General features: G+C 39.7%; 2 protein-coding genes across 2 annotated transcripts; one reads left to right on the top strand and one right to left on the bottom strand.

Moving 5' to 3' along the window:
• Window positions 1–2,402: 2,402 nt before the first annotated feature.
• Window positions 2,403–5,295, top strand: LOC141724908 (protein NRT1/ PTR FAMILY 4.5-like). The gene is made up of 6 exons (XM_074527205.1): window positions 2,403–2,411; window positions 2,527–2,605; window positions 2,810–3,027; window positions 3,112–3,567; window positions 3,681–3,799; window positions 4,239–5,295. The coding sequence occupies exons 1-6, from the start codon at window positions 2,403–2,405 to the stop codon at window positions 5,293–5,295; spliced, it is 1,938 nt and encodes a 645-aa protein (XP_074383306.1).
• A 731-nt stretch (window positions 5,296–6,026) lies between these two features.
• Window positions 6,027–6,897, bottom strand: LOC141723578 (hydrophobic protein RCI2A). The gene is made up of 2 exons (XM_074525417.1): window positions 6,700–6,897; window positions 6,027–6,387 (listed from the first exon to the last, which is right to left on the bottom strand). Exons 1-2 carry the CDS (start codon window positions 6,778–6,780, stop codon window positions 6,304–6,306), a joined length of 165 nt encoding a protein of 54 aa, XP_074381518.1. The 5' UTR covers window positions 6,781–6,897; the 3' UTR covers window positions 6,027–6,303.
• Between the last annotated feature and the right edge of the window lie 10,421 nt (window positions 6,898–17,318).

Genomic DNA, 17,318 nt, shown 5'->3' with positions numbered 1-17,318 from the left:
TTTATTTCAAATGAGTGAAGGAGTTGGAAGTAATGACGTTGGAGAATGAAGTGATGAGTTGGATGATTATAGGTTTGATGATTTTGATTGCTCTACGACCGATGATGACATGTTATTTGCTAATAACATTGATGATGGAGTGAAATGATAAGCCTTTGTATATTGTTTAATACCTAAAACTAATCTTTTTAGGAGGAACCTTTCTTTAATCAATTAGCCAACCTCTTCAAATGAGGTTGAACCCTCTTATTTACGGATAGTCCCAAGTGGGCTTTTATTTTCAATGTGGGCTTCTTGGGCCTATTAATAAGAGTTAAATTATTATTTTTCTATGTCTTTTTGGGTCCGTCTCTATAGGTCCAACAAGTTGATAGGATCAGAGAAGAATTAGGACTACGAGAAAAAAAATTCAGAAAATGAGAGTGATAAAGAAAGAGGTGATAGTGATTATGATGTCACTGATAGTTTGCCAGATATGAATATGAAGTAAGAGTTAGAAATTGTCAAAAGGAAGAAAATGTATCCAGTTTACAGAGATTATGATTAATTTACAAAAAATAAAAATTATTATTTTATCTTCACAATTACAGGAATATGTGTGTATAAAAGTTGAAGAGTACCGATATGAAGGGTGGCTATTACAAATTTATTTCCTCCAGCACGCTTATTTTCTTCTTGGGTACTATTTCATTTTCTCTCTCTATATTTTGTCCAACATGAATTATTATTTTTTAATTTCATTTCGCTCTCTACGATCAAAGACAACATAATAGAGGTGATTGTATTGTAGTAAAAATATCTTATACGAATAATTGTGAATATTTTTAAGGTGAGAATGTACTTTCACAATTTTATTGAATAATATATATCAAAAATACAAAACAGTGCATAATTAATTTTCCGTTGAAAATTATCAGTATGAGACCTAAATCCGTATATCTATATCCAATGATCCATATACGACGCATACTCATTCTCGTAACAAAGATAAGGAGTGTTGCAGAGGACAATTAGAGTCTTAGAATTATTATTTATCTAAGCACATATTTTTAAAGGAAGCATACATGATATATGTTGTGTGGTACAGTGGTGGACATAGAAATAAGAAGAGACGTGAATACTTGCTAGTAGAAGAATAAACTAGAAATTTGAATATGAAATGGAAATGTCTTTCGATTCATATATCAAATTATATTTGTCAGGTTTAAATCTTGAACACCAAACTATATCCAAACAATATGACCACAGGGGGAGTGATTTTGTCACTTGCTGTTTCTTGTATTTGTAGTTTGGATTAATTTTGCTGTAAATTTGACAAACAGATCAAAATACAGTCTATGTGTAACATCTTTTTAATATTTAAAAATAAGATTTTTCAACCCCCTCTCCCTGCTTTAAAGATTTTTACACTGCATGAAAACAAGTACGTCCCGAAGGCTTTTGTAAAATCATACTATTCCTTGTAACTACAAATTATGCATCATGTATTTTATCACTAACTTAAATACATGTTACTAGTTGAGCGCGATAAGATAGTTCAAATGGTTAAGAGCTTATCTTTTGTCGTTCCAGTTTCTGGATTTGATTCTCGCCCATCCCGAGATTTGTTAAAACAGATACTTAATTGTAAGATATTGTAAGACATATAAGTCAAAAATACATGTTGCTAGTTTACTACTATATGTAAAGTTTGGGCGTTTAGTTAGTTTAATAAAATCACAAACGGCTTGACAACTACAGAAATTCTCGGTTTTAACTTATATATATTACATATATTTTAAGGGATAGTTGGGTCCAAGTATGACATGAAGAGATAGGTATAAAATTAAAAGAAAATAAATGAGTTATTTTGTAAATACAGATAGTTGTGTTTATATTTATAAATTTGTCATTAAAATTTTAAATTACAAAATATTTTTAACTCAGGTAACTAATTATTTAATTACCTGAAAACATCCTCAAACCTAATTATTTCTTAACTATTTTTTGTACAAGTTTTGGATTATTTAACATTACCCTTTCTAATATTTTAATACACAAATAACAGTCATAGTTAGACGTCAACTAAGATGGAAAGATTTTGTCATATGCCCACGGCTTACAATGTTGTTTAATTTGTCTTCTTTCTTTTGTTTATATTTAGTTATCTTTTGTACAACAATCGTTTTATGTTATTTTATCATATATTCTTGTCACCAAATCTAAGCACTAAAATGCTACTACAAGACTGGTGATAACTTTGATGATTACTGCGATTTGCACAACGTTATTATTAGCCTATATATATATCCTATTTAGATTCTATATTAACCAGCAGTTTGAATATAATTAACTCACATTTTTCTACTAGCAGCAGCAGATTAAATTCTTTCCCATATACACAGACTTTGTGATTACCAAGCATGGTCAGTGTTACTTATAATAAGCTACTACTAACCATCTGATTCATTCCTTCCGCTGGTACATATTGATATAAATATTTTATCATTTAACAAATATTTTGTTTACATTATGTGTCTACTGCAGGGGGAAGAAGATGGTGGTAAGTACCACCGATTTCTCAACCCGAAAAAGGGTGGATTTAGAGCTGCCTCCTTTATTTTCGGTAAGCACCCTTAGAAAAACTTAATTGAATGTATATGTTTTATGAATACTTATCTTAACTATTGTTAGAAAAGTTAAAGATGTTAGAAATACAGTATACTTTCAACGACTGTTCTAAAAGTTTAAGATGTTAGAAATATGATATATGTTCTTGAGAAGTTGGACTTTTAGAATGATTATGATAAATATGCTCCTCTGGTTTTAGGGTTGACGTCGTTGGATACTACGGCCTTTATAGTGTGTATAGTGACAATGTTTCTATACTTCATGAGAGTAATGTACTTTGATCTCGCTGGTGCTGCAAACACCATGACAAACTTCATGGGTTGCTCCTTTTTGCTCTCCCTTGTTGGTGGCTTTATCTCAGACACCTATATCAACAGATTCCATACTTGTCTCATCTTTGGCTGCATCGAAGTTCTGGTACCAACTATATTTCACTTCTTTCTTATATTAGCACAGATTACCTCCACCTTGCAAGTTCCTAAATTGATGTATACTCTGCAGGCTTTTGCATTGATGACAATTCAAGCCAATCTTAAATCCTTGCATCCAAGCAATTGCAGAACAAATAATTGTGTGGAGTCGGGCGATTGCAAAAGATCAAGTTGCCTAGAAGGCAACATTGCATTCATGTTCTACATTTCACTTTCTTTACTAGCATTGGGCAGTGGCGGTGTCAGGGGTTCACTTCCCTCTCTTGGTGCCGATCAATTTAATAGGAATGATCCAAAGGAAGCCAAGCTCCTCGGAAGATACTTTAATTGGCTTTTGCTCAGCACAACAAGTGGCTCAATAATCGGTGTCACTGTGATTGTGAAAATTAGCTTGACATATGGATGGTGGTGGGGTTTTCTCTTGTCTACAATACTTTGTTTCATTGGCTTTAGTGTTCTTTCCCTTGGGACTACATTTTATCGTCTACAAATACCGGGCAATAGTCCCATAATACAAGTTCTGCAGGTATGGAAAATTTTATTTATCCGATTACTGAAATATACTAACTTTTTTACAAAATTTTCCCCACTAAGTCTTGGAGTAGATAGGAGCTAAAATACGTTTGTTGTGCATGACAGGTTCTGGTAGCAGCATTTAAAAACCGAAAGTTAACACTTTCTGAGAATGCTGATGAACTATACGAGTCCAAGAAAGAAGCCACACTTGCACCAAAACTTTCACACACTAATCAATTCAGGTAATGCTTCTATTCAAAATCAATTTGATTTTCTTATTTATCGACAAATTTCTAAGGTCGGCCAGATGCTAATAAACTCCAAACATTAAATAGAGTAGAGCAGTCTGATAAGCTCCGAGTACTTGTTTCTTCTGACTGAATACTTAAGCCGCACCATAATGTAACCGTTTAGGGATCCTGTAGTGTTTAGCAGAGAGGGGTAAGTTGCGTACATCACACTTTTTTTGTACCCTAATTTTCAATGGGATTAGTCTGGTATGTTCTTCTACTGTATAAGTGTTCAAGTCTGCAATTAAGTGATCTCAACTCTATGAACTGTATCATAGACCTAAAAAATATCATTTACTCTTCAATAGTCCATTAAACGGACAGCAACTCGGAACATCTGTAAAATATTATGGTTTTACTGTTGTAAACACTGGACTTTTCTGATTTGCAGTTGGTTAGATAAAGCTGCAATTTACCGCACAGAAGGCACAACACCGTGGACACTCTGTACAGTGAATCAAGTCGAGGAAGTTAAGATTCTAACAAGAATGATGCCCATATTATTTAGCACAATAATAATGAACACATGTTTGGCTCAACTCCAAACCTTCTCGCTTGCACAAGGTAATATAATGGACTTACACTTGGGCTCGTACAAATTCCCAGCAGCTTCAATTCCTGTTATTCCTCTTCTTTTCATAAGCATTCTGCTCCCCTTTTACGAATTTGTTTTTGTTCCATTTGCCCGAAAAATCTCGGGCCATCCCTCGGGAATCACCCAACTCCAACGTGTTGGAGTTGGACTTGTTCTTTCTGCGGTTTCAATGGCTGTTGCAGGTTTTGTTGAAGTAAAAAGACGAAACCAGTCCCTTGCAGATCCAAAAAATCCCATCAGCCTTTTCTGGCTTTCATTTCAATACGGCATTTTTGGTATAGCCGACATGTTTACTTTTGTTGGATTGCTCGAATTTTTCTATAGGGAAGCTCCGGTTGGGATGAGATCATTGTCAACTTCATTTACATATATCTCGTTGTCTTTCGGATACTTTTTGAGCAGTGTTTTTGTGGATATCATAAATTCAGTTACTAAGAGAGTAACTCCAAGCAAACTAGGGTGGTTGCATGGCCTAGACTTGAACAAAAACAATTTGAATCTCTTTTACTGGTTTTTAGCCATTCTTAGTTGCATAAATTTTATCAACTATCTTTACTGGGCTACATGGTACAAGTACAAAGTTGAAGAAACTGATACCAATCAAGCATTTGAGCTCCATGGTTCTAAAGCCCAAGATGATGTAGCCCAACTCAAAAGTGAAGCCCAAGAAGAATTTGCATCCAAGGCCAAAACTGAGACCCAAGACCCAAAGCCTACAATTGAAGCAAGAAATGAGGGATCCAGTCCAAGAAATGAAGCACAAGAAGATGCATCGAAGCTTCAAAATGAAGCCCGTGACGTTTTGTTAAACACAAAGGAAGCATCCGGTGTTAAACAAACAGGCGATTCTTAAGAGTGAAATTGGTGAAGCACAATAACGAATTAGCAGTGAATTTGTTACAAATTGCAACAGTTGGTCAGTTATATCTGATTATTTAAATCTTATTTATAAAGTTGTTGCATAATTGAATTTGGTTGTTTAATTATAAGAAAAACGGTGTCAGTGGATTGGCTGCTGCTGCTATTATTCCATAGATAGGTAGTGTGATATTATGTTTGGAAAATATATTTAATTCATGTATTTAATTTAAAAACATTATCCACCTCCACATCTTAGATTAGGTAAACTTGCATCAAATATATTTGAGTGTTCAAACTAGACACCACATGAAGATATTATGAATTCTAAGTCGACCGATCACCGACCCCTTCAAATGACTTTTTAAGGTTATAACTTTAAAGTAGGGGTAATTCTGTCTGATTCAAAACTGTTGTTTCAAAGCCAAGCCAGGCTATGATCATATGATTTGTGATGATATCTCGCACATGTAAATTAGTGATTTTGCTTTTGATTTTGAAATGTTCAGCTTTCAGTTTCTCGCATTTATTAATTAGATATTTACATATCCAAAGTGTTGTCTACAAATATCAAGGATGCTAAAAATAAGATAGCTGTCGGCACAATTATTACGTAATTAGTTGATGAGTTGAGGGCCTGATCAAGAAATTGTTGGAAAGAATCATAAGCTTTTGACAAAGCATGCCCCCTTTATTTAATTATAGAAGAACAGCAACATCGCGAAAGAATGTACAAGCTTAATTAAACATTTACATGAACATATTATCACAATAACCCAACCACTTTACAAAAGAGGACCAGATCTTAATCAACAACATATCCACAACCCCATTTTTTCGATTTAAAAAAAAAAAGAAGAGAATCCCCATTACAGAAAACACAAGGAACTTAGGCAGAAATACATGGACCCTAATTAGCAAAAAAAAGAAAAAGAAAAAAGAAATACATGGAGCCCTTGACAAGCCAGAGCTGGATGGGTTGGGATGTAAATGAGAATCAACTTTACTTGGTGAGTACATAGAGAGCATATAAAATTCCTGGGATGTACCCCAGGAATGTCAGCAACAAACAGATCCAGAACTCCACCTGCGCTTTTCAACATCAAAATATTAAAATCATACATACAACCAACAATTTTATAGCTAAGAATTTTGGCTTAGCCAACAAAAACTAAAGCAAAGAAGAGCAACACATGACATCTCTAATGGAAAAACACTACTTTCTTGCATGTTTTAAAATATTTAGGATTCGTTGATACATAATTTCGGAATTCTTTTCTTTGTTACAAGTTTGAATCACCATGCCACTCTCTTCCGTATACTAAAGATCCAATACATGAAATAACAATACATAAAAATTGTCACAACATCATAAAAGAGATGCTTTTGTAGTACTGACCTTACAGCCAAATCTGAGGAAGACTCCAAGTGGAGGAAGGATGATAGCCAAGATAATATCGATAAATGTTGCTGTTCCCATTTTCTTTGCCTCGACAGCTTGCGTTTTACAAAAAAAAATTAAAAAGATTATTAGTTCTTACTAGCTTCAGCAGAAAACGAAATGAAACAGAAGAATTGCAGGTATCGAGTATTATTGTCAAGTGGGTGTGGAATTTATAAGCGACTTGGACACGGCACAGCTCCTCAATAATACACGTGGCATGTGCTCGTTTGATGCACACATCTTTTAAGTCGACCAAGAAAGAGTATATATATTCTCACTGGCGTATTATATTTTTTTTCTTATTTATGCATGTAATTATTGTTAGAATATATATTTATTATATATTATTAGTCATATATTATATTAAGGGTGTTTTCGTAATTTAGCTTGTAACAGTTTATTATATAAATATATTGAGACATGTATCCCGATTATTAAGTATTATAATAAAGCCCTAGTTGTTTATTTGTTTCTCTACTTTTATCATGGTATCAAGAGCTAAGTTATGGAAACATTAGTTCGTTGATTGCTATTTATTTTATTGTCATGACTTTTGATAAAGATGATTCTCTTCAGTCGATTAGTGTTCAGCAGAATTTTGCTATGTCTGTATCTCCTTCACTAGGTTTGTCATCCTCCACTTCATCAGGTATATCTTCTTCAATATAGATTTTGGATTCATGTGTTTCTCATCATATGTCTCTAACTTTATCATCTTTAATATCTTTGTATTCTACCGCATCTTTGTTGATAGGGATAAATAAATTATGATTGTATAATTTATTACTGCATTAATTGTACAAGCTGTGGGCTGCTAGGCCCAATAATAAGATGTATAATATTCAGACCAGAAAGGTTAAGCCTGATGGACCAGATCAGGCCTGGTGGAATAAAAAAGGCCCAAAAGCCCTGATTATTAATTAATTTCGTAATTAATTAATAAGGGAAAAATCAGCTATTGAGAAGAGTCCCGATAAGGATATAAATCCTTATAGATTAGCCTCAAGGGGACCTAAAAGGATAAGGAATCAGCTTCCTACTTCCTAGGACTCCTAAGTCTATCCTAATTCAGAGGCTTGTCCACCAAGTCTCCTATACCAAGTCCAATTCAAGGACTCCCACATCTATATAAGGGGCCTCACCCCACAAATCAGAACTACGTTTTTTGGCTTGATTCTCTAATTCACAGAGATACGTAGGCATCTCGTAAAGGCAGATTGAGTCACGAAACACGAGAGCAGCCATTAAAGGCCTTGAGCTCCCGAATCTTAGTATTAAACACAGCAAGTAATAACCTTGATTTCTTATCCATAACATTTGGCGCCGTCTGTGGGAAGGCAATAACAACCATGGCGAGAACACGGAGAACAATTGGAGCTCTAGAGAAAGGAACACCATCAGAGACAACCCAGGTGATTTCATCAACCGTAGAGGTTCCTCCCCATTCAACTTATGCATCTACTCAGGGGGAAGCCCAGACAGGGGCAACTCAACCTCAGCCACAAGGGACAACTCCCCCGACTATTCAAGGTACGAATCCTCAAGTTCAGCAAGTACATATACCTGTGAATTCTCGACCCGTCGGGTATGAATATTCAACTGTTGTTACTACTAACCCCCCTTATGGGATGCCCCTTCACTCTGAGGTTGGAGGAAGCGGATATGCTGGGCGAAGCGAAGCACGAGGGCGGTCGCCCCCCTATATACGAGGTTTGGATCCTATCCCTGAGGATCGGGAATTTTCTGGTCCATACACTGAGAGAGACTCCGAATCTTCGGATGATGAAGTGGCCCCGAGAAGGAGGCGCCCTGGAAAAGAGCCAATAGCCGATGGAAGGCAACGCCCCCAAAGCACCCCAGGGGCGAATCCCCAAGAAGTGCAGGAAAAGATCAGGGCTCATGAGGCTGAAATCCAAAGGCTGAGGCGTGATTTGGAGGCTCACCAAGCCACCAGACCCCACATACCTCCTAGGGGGAGAAATCCTCCTCCTATCATAGACCTGGATGGTCCGGTAAGAAGAAGGGCTGCTGTCCCAATAACTGATCCGAGCAATCTCCTTCCCCTTGGAGATCCTGATGATCCAACTCCACCCTTCACAGAAGAGATAATGAATGCCCATGTCTCAAGGAAATTCAAGATGCCCACTATCAAAGCCTATGATGGCACGGGAGACCCCGCTAATCATGTTAGGACATTCTCTAATGCACTGCTGCTGCAACCCGTGAATGATGCTATAAAATGTCGGGCCTTCCCTCAAACCCTGTCGGGTATGGCTCAAAGATGGTACAGTCGCCTATCCCCAAATTCTATTGGATCATTCAGAGAACTAAGTCAGGCTTTTATTAAGCAATTCATCAGTGGAAGAGTCCATGAGAAAAGTTCAGCATCTCTTATGAGTCTTGTGCAAGGAGCTAAGGAATCCTTAAGAGATTACCTGAATCGTTTTACAAAGGAGGCTTTAAAAGTCCTAGATCTTGATGATAAGGTAGCCATGATAGCATTGCAACAAGGAACTAGGGATGAGTTTTTTAAGATGTCTTTGGCCAAACGACCCCCTGAGAGCATGTTGCAGCTCCAAGAGAGGGCAGGGAAGTATATCAAGGTTGAAGAAAGTATGAGGAAGACCGTAGTAAGTAATGAGCCCACTGGAGGCAAGAAACGAAAAACTGATTTGGAGTATATCGCTAAGGACAAATATCCTAGAACCGAACAAAACCCTGATTCAACCTCCAAGAAGGGAGGACCTGGGCAAAAGTTCACTGAATACGCTAAGCTGAATGCTCCCAGAAGTCAGATTTTGATGGAGATTGAGAAAGACAGAGATATTCGCTGGCCTAAGCCCTTGAAGGCTGATCCCGCCAAGCTAGATAGGGGCAAGTATTGCAGGTTTCACAAAGATGTTGGCCATGACACCGATGAGTGTAGGCAATTGAAAGATGAAATTGAGTTTTTGATTCGAAAAGGAAGATTGAATAAGTATACTGGAGATGGAGGGGACATAAATAATAATGGAAGGAAGAACTTTGAAGATCGTAGAAGGGACCAAGATGATCAGGGGTGGAATCCCCAACCTAGAGGACCAGTTATAAACACCATTTATGGAGGGCCGAGACCTCAAGGGCCTGTGATAAACACGATCTTTGGAGGTCCAACTGCTGCTGGATTGTCCAAAAATTCCAGAAAGGCATATACTAGAGAGGTTATGCATATTGTTGGAGAAGCCCCGAAGAGGGCCAGGACAGAAGTAACATTGGCTTTTGATGATTCCGACCTAGAGGGTGTGAAGTTTCCCCATGACGACCCGCTGGTCATAACACCAATAATAGGAAATAGCCCGGTTAAGAGGGTCCTTGTGGATAATGGTGCTTCTGTGGATATCTTGCTCCACGACACCTTTCTAAGGATGGGGTATAACGACTCCCAGTTAACACCAACCGACATGCCGATATATGGATTTGCTGGAGTAGAATGTCCTGTGGAAGGGATAATCAAGTTGCCAACCACCATAGGTACGGAGCCAAGGCAAGCAACGCAGATGCTGGATTTCGTAGTGGTAAAGGCTAGTTCAACTTATAATGCTATCATGGGGAGAACAGGGATACATGCCTTCAAGGCAGTCCCCTCTTCCTACCATTCAGTCATGAAGTTTCCCACCCGAAACGGGATTGGAGAAGAGAGAGGAGATCAAAAAATGGCTAGAAGCTGTTATGTGGCCTCTTTGAGGGCAGACGGAGTCGGGGGGCAGGTTCTTCCTATTGAAGATATGGATGTTCGAGAAAATGATGAGAATAGAGGAAGGCCAGCAGAAGAATTGGTTTCGGTTCCTTTAGATCCCAAGAATCCTGAGAGGATGACTTTCATTGGAGCCACATTAGAGGAGCCCCTTAGAGGGAAGTTAGTGAAATTTCTGCAAGAAAATAGTGATGTGTTTGCATGGTCAGCAGCTGATATGCCAGGCATAGACCCGGAGTTAATTACTCACAAGCTAAACGTGGATCCAAGCCGGAAGACAGTGAAACAAAAGAAAAGAAATTTTGCCCCGGAAAGACAAGAGGCTATAAAGCAGGAAGTGGAAAAGCTCTTAGAGGCTGGTTTCATTGAGGAGATTCAATTTCCGGAGTGGTTAGCAAACCCTGTAATGGTGAAGAAGGCTAATGGAAAGTGGAGGATGTGTATAGACTTCACCGATCTGAATGATGCATGCCCCAAAGACTGTTTTCCGCTGCCTAGAATTGATACTTTGACTGATGCCACCGCTGGACATGAGATGCTGAGTTTCATGGATGGGTTTAGCGGATACAACCAGATCAAAATGCATAAGGATGACATTCCAAAGGTATCATTTATCACTGACTTTGGTGTTTATTGTTATCTTGTTATGGCGTTTGGTCTCAAGAATGCAGGAGCCACCTATCAAAGGTTGGTGAATAAAATTTTTAAGGATCTTATTGGGAAGACTATGGAAGTCTATGTTGATGACATGCTAGTCAAGAGTCTAGTAAAGACTGATCATATAACCCATTTGAGGGAAGCTTTTGAGGTCCTGAGGTACCACAAGATGATGTTGAATCCTACGAAGTGTGTTTTCGGAGTAGGATCTGGAAAATTCTTGGGATTGATGGTCTCAAAGAGGGGAATTGAGGCTAACCCCGATAAAATAAAGGCAATCCTGGACATGGAACCCCCAAAAACTGTCAAGGATGTTCAGAAACTCACAGGAAGGGTTGCTGCGCTAGGACGATTCATCTCCAAGTCAGGAGACAAGTGCTTGTCATTCTTTAAGTCATTAAAGAACATTAAAGACTTTGTATGGAGTGAGGAAAATCAGAAGGCATTTGAAGAGTTAAAGAAGTATATGGGCCAGGCCCCGTTGTTGGCCAAGCCAGTTCTGAGTGAAGTTTTATTCTTGTACTTGGCTGTTTCAGAAAGCGCCTTGAGCGCGGTGTTGGTTAAGGAGGAACTGAAAGTCCAGAAACCCGTATACTATGTCAGCAAAATTTTGCATGGTGCTGAGTTGAATTATTCAGCCATTGAGAAATTCGCTTTAGCCTTGGTAATGGCTTCAAGAAAGCTGCGTCCTTATTTTCAAGCTCACCAAATTGAAGTGCTAACAAATCAGTCACTGAGAAATATCATTCACAGTCCCAAGGCAAGTGGGAGACTGATTAAGTGGGCAATAGAGTTGGGAGAGTTCGATCTCAAGTATAAGCCACGTACGGCCATAAAAGCCCAGGCACTAGCTGACTTCCTGGTGGAATGTACCATACCCAACCAAGAAGTCGGGGGGCAGGAAGATACCATACCTCAAGACAAGAGAGTCGACAATGGGGAAAAGGAGAAAGAATATTGGGTTCTCTATTTTTATGGAGCATCAAAAACAAATTCCAGTGGAGCAGGGTTGGTTTTGCAAAGCCCTGATGGATTCTTAATTGAGTATGCCATGAAGCTAGACTTCCGAACCACAAACAATGAGGCAGAGTATGAAGCCCTGATTGCTGGCCTTGGTCTAGCTGGGACACTTAGAGTCAAAAACTTAAAGGTCCGTGGAGACTCGAAGCTGATCATATCCCAGGTAAAGGGAGAATTTGAGGCAAGAGATGATACGATGGCTAAGTATGTTCGCCTAGTAAGGGCTGTGATGACCCAATTTAATGAATGCCATGTTGAACACATTCCAAGGGAAGAAAATGCTAAAGCAGATGCGCTATCAAAGTTTGCTTCATCTGAGATTGAAGAAAGTTCAGGGAGTGTGTACTTCCGTGTTTTGAAGACACGAAGCATAGATGTTAAGCTTGTGGCTCCCGTAGGTTTGGGGACGTCATGGATTGATCCCATCAAGGCTCACATTCAGACCGGTTGGTTGCCAAATGATGCAACTGAAGCACGGAAGTTAACTGTTCGGGCACTAAGGTACTCTTTGATAGATGAGATTCTTTACAAAAGATCTTTCGTGGTTCCCTACTTGAGGTGTCTCAGGCCCGATGAGGCACGCTTGGCTCTTGAAGAAGTGCATGAAGGTATTTGTGGACAACACTTGGGGGGCAGGGCCTTGGCTCATAAGATAACCCGTTTAGGCTTCTATTGGCCAGAAATGATGGCTGATGCCAAAGAATATGTAAAGAAGTGTGATCGCTGTCAGAAACATGCACCAGTGGCCAGAAAACCCCCCGAGATGCTGACCTCTATCAACTCACCTATTCCCTTTGCTATGTGGGGGATGGATATTCTAGGGCCTTTTCCTATGGCCACAGCACAAAGGAAGTTTCTGATTGTAGCCATTGATTATTTCACTAAGTGGATTGAAGCCAAGCCCTTGGCCAAAATCACAACTAAACAGGTTGCACAATTCCTGTGGGAAAACATTATGTGCCGATATGGAATTCCCCGTATCCTCGTCACTGACAATGGAACACAATTCAACAACGAGGAATTCAAGAAGTATTGCGAAGAAAATGAAATTGAGTTACGGTTCACCTCTGTGGCTCACCCGCAAGCCAATGGGCAAGCGGAGGTAGCAAATCGGATAATCCTGGATGGACTAAAGAAGAGAATCGAAAAGTCAAGAAATAATTGGGTGGATGAGATACTTCCCATATTATGGGCCTATAGAACTACCTGTAGAGTCACGACAAATGCAACTCCTTTCATGTTGGCATATGGGGCAGAAGCAGTAGTTCCTGTGGAGATATCACATTCCTCTCCAAGGATTCAGGCTTTTGATGAAAAAGAAAATGAGGAAGGGCAGAAGTTAGCCCTGGATTTAATCGATGAAGTGCGAGATAAAGCACACGCAAAGATAGTAGAATATCAGAAAAAGGCTTCATTCTACTACAACCTAAGGGTTAAAGAGAGGTTTTTCAAACAAGGTGACCTAGTCTTGAGAAAAATAGAGGCTTCTGGTGTCGGACAGAAAGGAAAGCTTGCCCCAAATTGGGAAGGGCCGTATAGAGTCAAGAGCGTTCAGGGTAGAGGAACCTACAAGCTGGAGACTATGGATGGTTTTGAAGTCCCGAGAACCTGGCACGCACAAAACCTGAAGGTTTACTACGTGTAAGATGGTCGAAGTACGATTCTCACTTGTCATTATGACAAGTAGGTTTAAAAGCACCTTGAAGCTTTGTTTGCATAGTATTTTTCTTTTTTAGCTATTATAGATCAGGGTCGAACCCATATTATGTAAGGTTTTGGAAAACCAGACTTGAAATTGAAGAGTTCGAAATTATTTCAACCTATGGATGTTTGAGTTGTGATAATACTTGTGTGACCCATTAAGCCAAGTTTGAATATTAAAGTATCAGAAAAATGAAGGAGAGAATGCAAATAAGGAAAGTAGCATAGCCCCGCAGGGTAATAAGTTTTAATACAAACAAAAGTCCAGACATAAATTAAGGATAAAATTACAAAATAGAAAAACTACTCCTCCATGCGGGAGCCTTCATTCTCTTTCTCCTTATCAGCGCCTTCAGCGTCCTTCGCAGGAGAAGCGGGAGGAGAAGCAGTGTTAGGATCCAAGATGCGATCATCTGGCTGAGGAGAGTCGAAGAGGGCGTCTATGATGTCCTCTGACTCAGCCTGCTCAGGACTAATAAAGTCCTTAGGGTCGACTAAGCCCGGGTACTTCTCAGAAACAGCCTTCACGGCCGCATCCCATCCCTGAGTGAACTGTAGGGAGTAAAGGCCCTCATCATGAATCTCCATGAGATTCTTAAACTTGTCAGAATCCATGTAGTCATCAATGAGCTTATCCTTATCGCTCCTAAGTTTCACCAGCTCGGAATGAGCCTTAGCCAGCTCCTCTTTCTTCGTGTCCAGCTTCTTCTCTAGGACCTTGGCTCTCTCCTCCCACTTCTTCATCTCCTTTTCAAAAACATCAGAGTTACCCTTCCAAGATCTAGCCTGATGTAGGGCCGCCTGGAAATAGGTATTACTCTGCAAAGAAATATGTATGAGTTGGCGCAAATTCATTGGGATACAAGAAAAGTTGAAATTCACAAAAGGAAGAGAAGAAAAAAGAAAATTACCGCAGCTTGGGCTTGGGAGCCCAGAAGCTCAATAGTCTCGACATCACTCCCCGTAACAATGTCAGTGAAATCATGGGGAGTGATGGAATGGTACGACCAATCCTTGGCATGTTTGGTGGATCCAACCACCGTATCGCTCCTCCTGAAGCCCCAGTTAGGCCTGAAGGAATGTGCCTTAAGTGGAGGATCCACATCGTCCCCCAGCTCGACCACCGGGACGTGGGGCTTAAGGAAAGTAGGACCGTCAGGTTTTCTCCTGGGATCCCTGTTTAACTTGGCCCTCTTCTGGCGGCCAGATTCCCCCTCCTTGGGCCTATTGACGTTATTAATAGCCTCACAAGCTGAAAGGAAAAGCAGAAGGAATATTAAAATCCAGAAAAAAGAAAAAGTACGGTTAAAGAGAAGGAAAAATAATTTCGCAGGTATAAGTTTACCCTTATCACTGGCCTGGGAGAGACCAACTTTCTTCAAGGAAAACTCCTCTAAAAGGGTCCAGGTGTCTGTTTTCCCATCGTCTGAAATTAAGGCTTGGTAGGCCACCTCCTCCTCATCAGTTAATCTGATGCTACCAGGACTACCATCTGATACTTTGCAAAATGGCCTACGGAAGAGTGTGGCCCAATCACCCCCAGCCCAGGTCAGCCTAACAAACCCATCCCTCCATTTAGGGTTGTTCTCGACTATAGAGTTACTATCAAAGATATGGGGAATTTTGGGCCGTTGGCGAATTAAAACCCAGCCCGGCTGACTCATGGAACTATTATAGAATTGGAAAACTTTCCTAAAGACTGCTACGGAAAGAGAAAAGCTATTCCTGAGACAAAGGACCATAAAACAGATAATGTTCCTCCAGGCGTTAGGAGGGAGTTGACAAGGGTTGATTCGTACATCGGCTAGTAAACGAGGAATAAATTCGTGAAATGGGAACCTAAGACCTGCGGTCAGGGCTCCTCGATAAATGAACAGGGTATCCCCCTCCCAATTACAAGTCCTATCCCCAGGGGCGGCTGGAGTGATCCTAAGGTGGGGTGGAATTCTGTACAGGGTATTCATAGACTCTATCCTACCATCTAACTCATGAAAAGTGTTACCATGATTATACGAATCTAACTCAGACAGAGAAGGATATTCATCACCTCTCGAGTTAATCATATCAATGAGGGAAGTATATGGAGATTGAATTTAGATGTTTGTACCTCTCTTAGAGACATTCATCTTCTGCAAACGAGCTAGGTCACGGTCCGCCATTAATATGCTTCGGTTGAAGGCTTGAAACCCAGAAATACTTGAGAATTGAGGAGCTGCGGTGGCTTTGGTCGCCGGAAATCGCCTTCAAAAGGGAGAACTTTAGAGAAAAATGTGAGATAAAATGAGAAGTGGGAAGTGAAGTGAGGATTCTCACTCCACACTACACTTATATAGGCGAAAAGCTCGGAATACGAGGCGTTTTTAGGCCCATTTAGCCAGGCCCAACTTAAAGGCCCATCTACAAGAAGTATCAGGAACAATCTAGAAGCTCCTGTGGAATTTAAAAAGTCAAAAATCGACCAGAACCTTAATATGGTTCGATCAGAGTCCTGATCGATGCAAAAGAGAATCCTGATCGATATCTTATTCGAACAGGAGGGAAGAAATCCCCTAAGATCGATCAGAGTCCTGATCGACAGAGAAGAGAGTCCTGATCGATATCTTATTCGAACAGGAGGGAAGAAATCTCCTAAGATCGATCAGAGTCCTGATCGACAGAGAAGAGAGTCTTGATCGATATCTTATTCGAACAGGAGGGAAGAAATCCCCTAAGATCGATCAGAGTCCTGATCGACGGAGAACAGAGTCCTGATCGATATTCCATTCGATCAGAATGGTCGAGAGCCATTTAATTCGTTCAGAGTCCTGATCGAAATCGATCAGGAATCCTGGTCGATTAAGCCCGTGTAGCAATCGACTAGGGTGTCACTTTGAAGGCCAATTCGGTCAGAATCCTGATCGAAATCGATCAGGAATCCTGTCGACCAGAGTGTAAGATCCTGAGCTAATTCGATCAGGATCCTGATCGATTTTGTCTGCCTCCTGATCGATTTCGAATGCATTCTGATCGATTTTAAGCCAGAAAATTAAGGATAAGTCCCGGGAAATTAGGGAAAAATCCAGAAAATTAAGGATAAGTCCCGGGAAATTAGGGAAAAATCCAGAAAATTAAGGATAAGTCCCGGGAAATTAGGGAAAAATCCAGAAAATTAAGGATAAGTCCCGGAAAATTAGGGAAAAATCCAAAAAATTAAGGATAAGTCCCGGGAAATTAGGGAAAATCCAGAAAATTAAGGATAAGTCCCGGGAAATTAGGGAAAAATCCAGAAAATTAAGGATAAGTCCCGGGAAATTAGGGAAAAATCCAGAAAATTAAGGATAAGTCCCGGGAAATTAGGGAAAAATCCAGAAAATTAAGGATAAGTCCCGGGAAATTAGGGAAAAATCCAGAAAATTAAGGATAAGTCCCGGAAAATTAGGGAAAAATTCCTGGAAATTAAGATAATTCCTGAATAAAAGGAAAA

Source organism: Apium graveolens, chromosome 5, assembly GCF_009905375.1.
Source record: "Apium graveolens cultivar Ventura chromosome 5, ASM990537v1, whole genome shotgun sequence".
Classification (NCBI taxonomy): domain Eukaryota; kingdom Viridiplantae; phylum Streptophyta; class Magnoliopsida; order Apiales; family Apiaceae; genus Apium; species Apium graveolens.
Note: the sequence above shows the minus strand (reverse complement) of the source record. Positions and strands in the feature narration are given on the sequence as shown.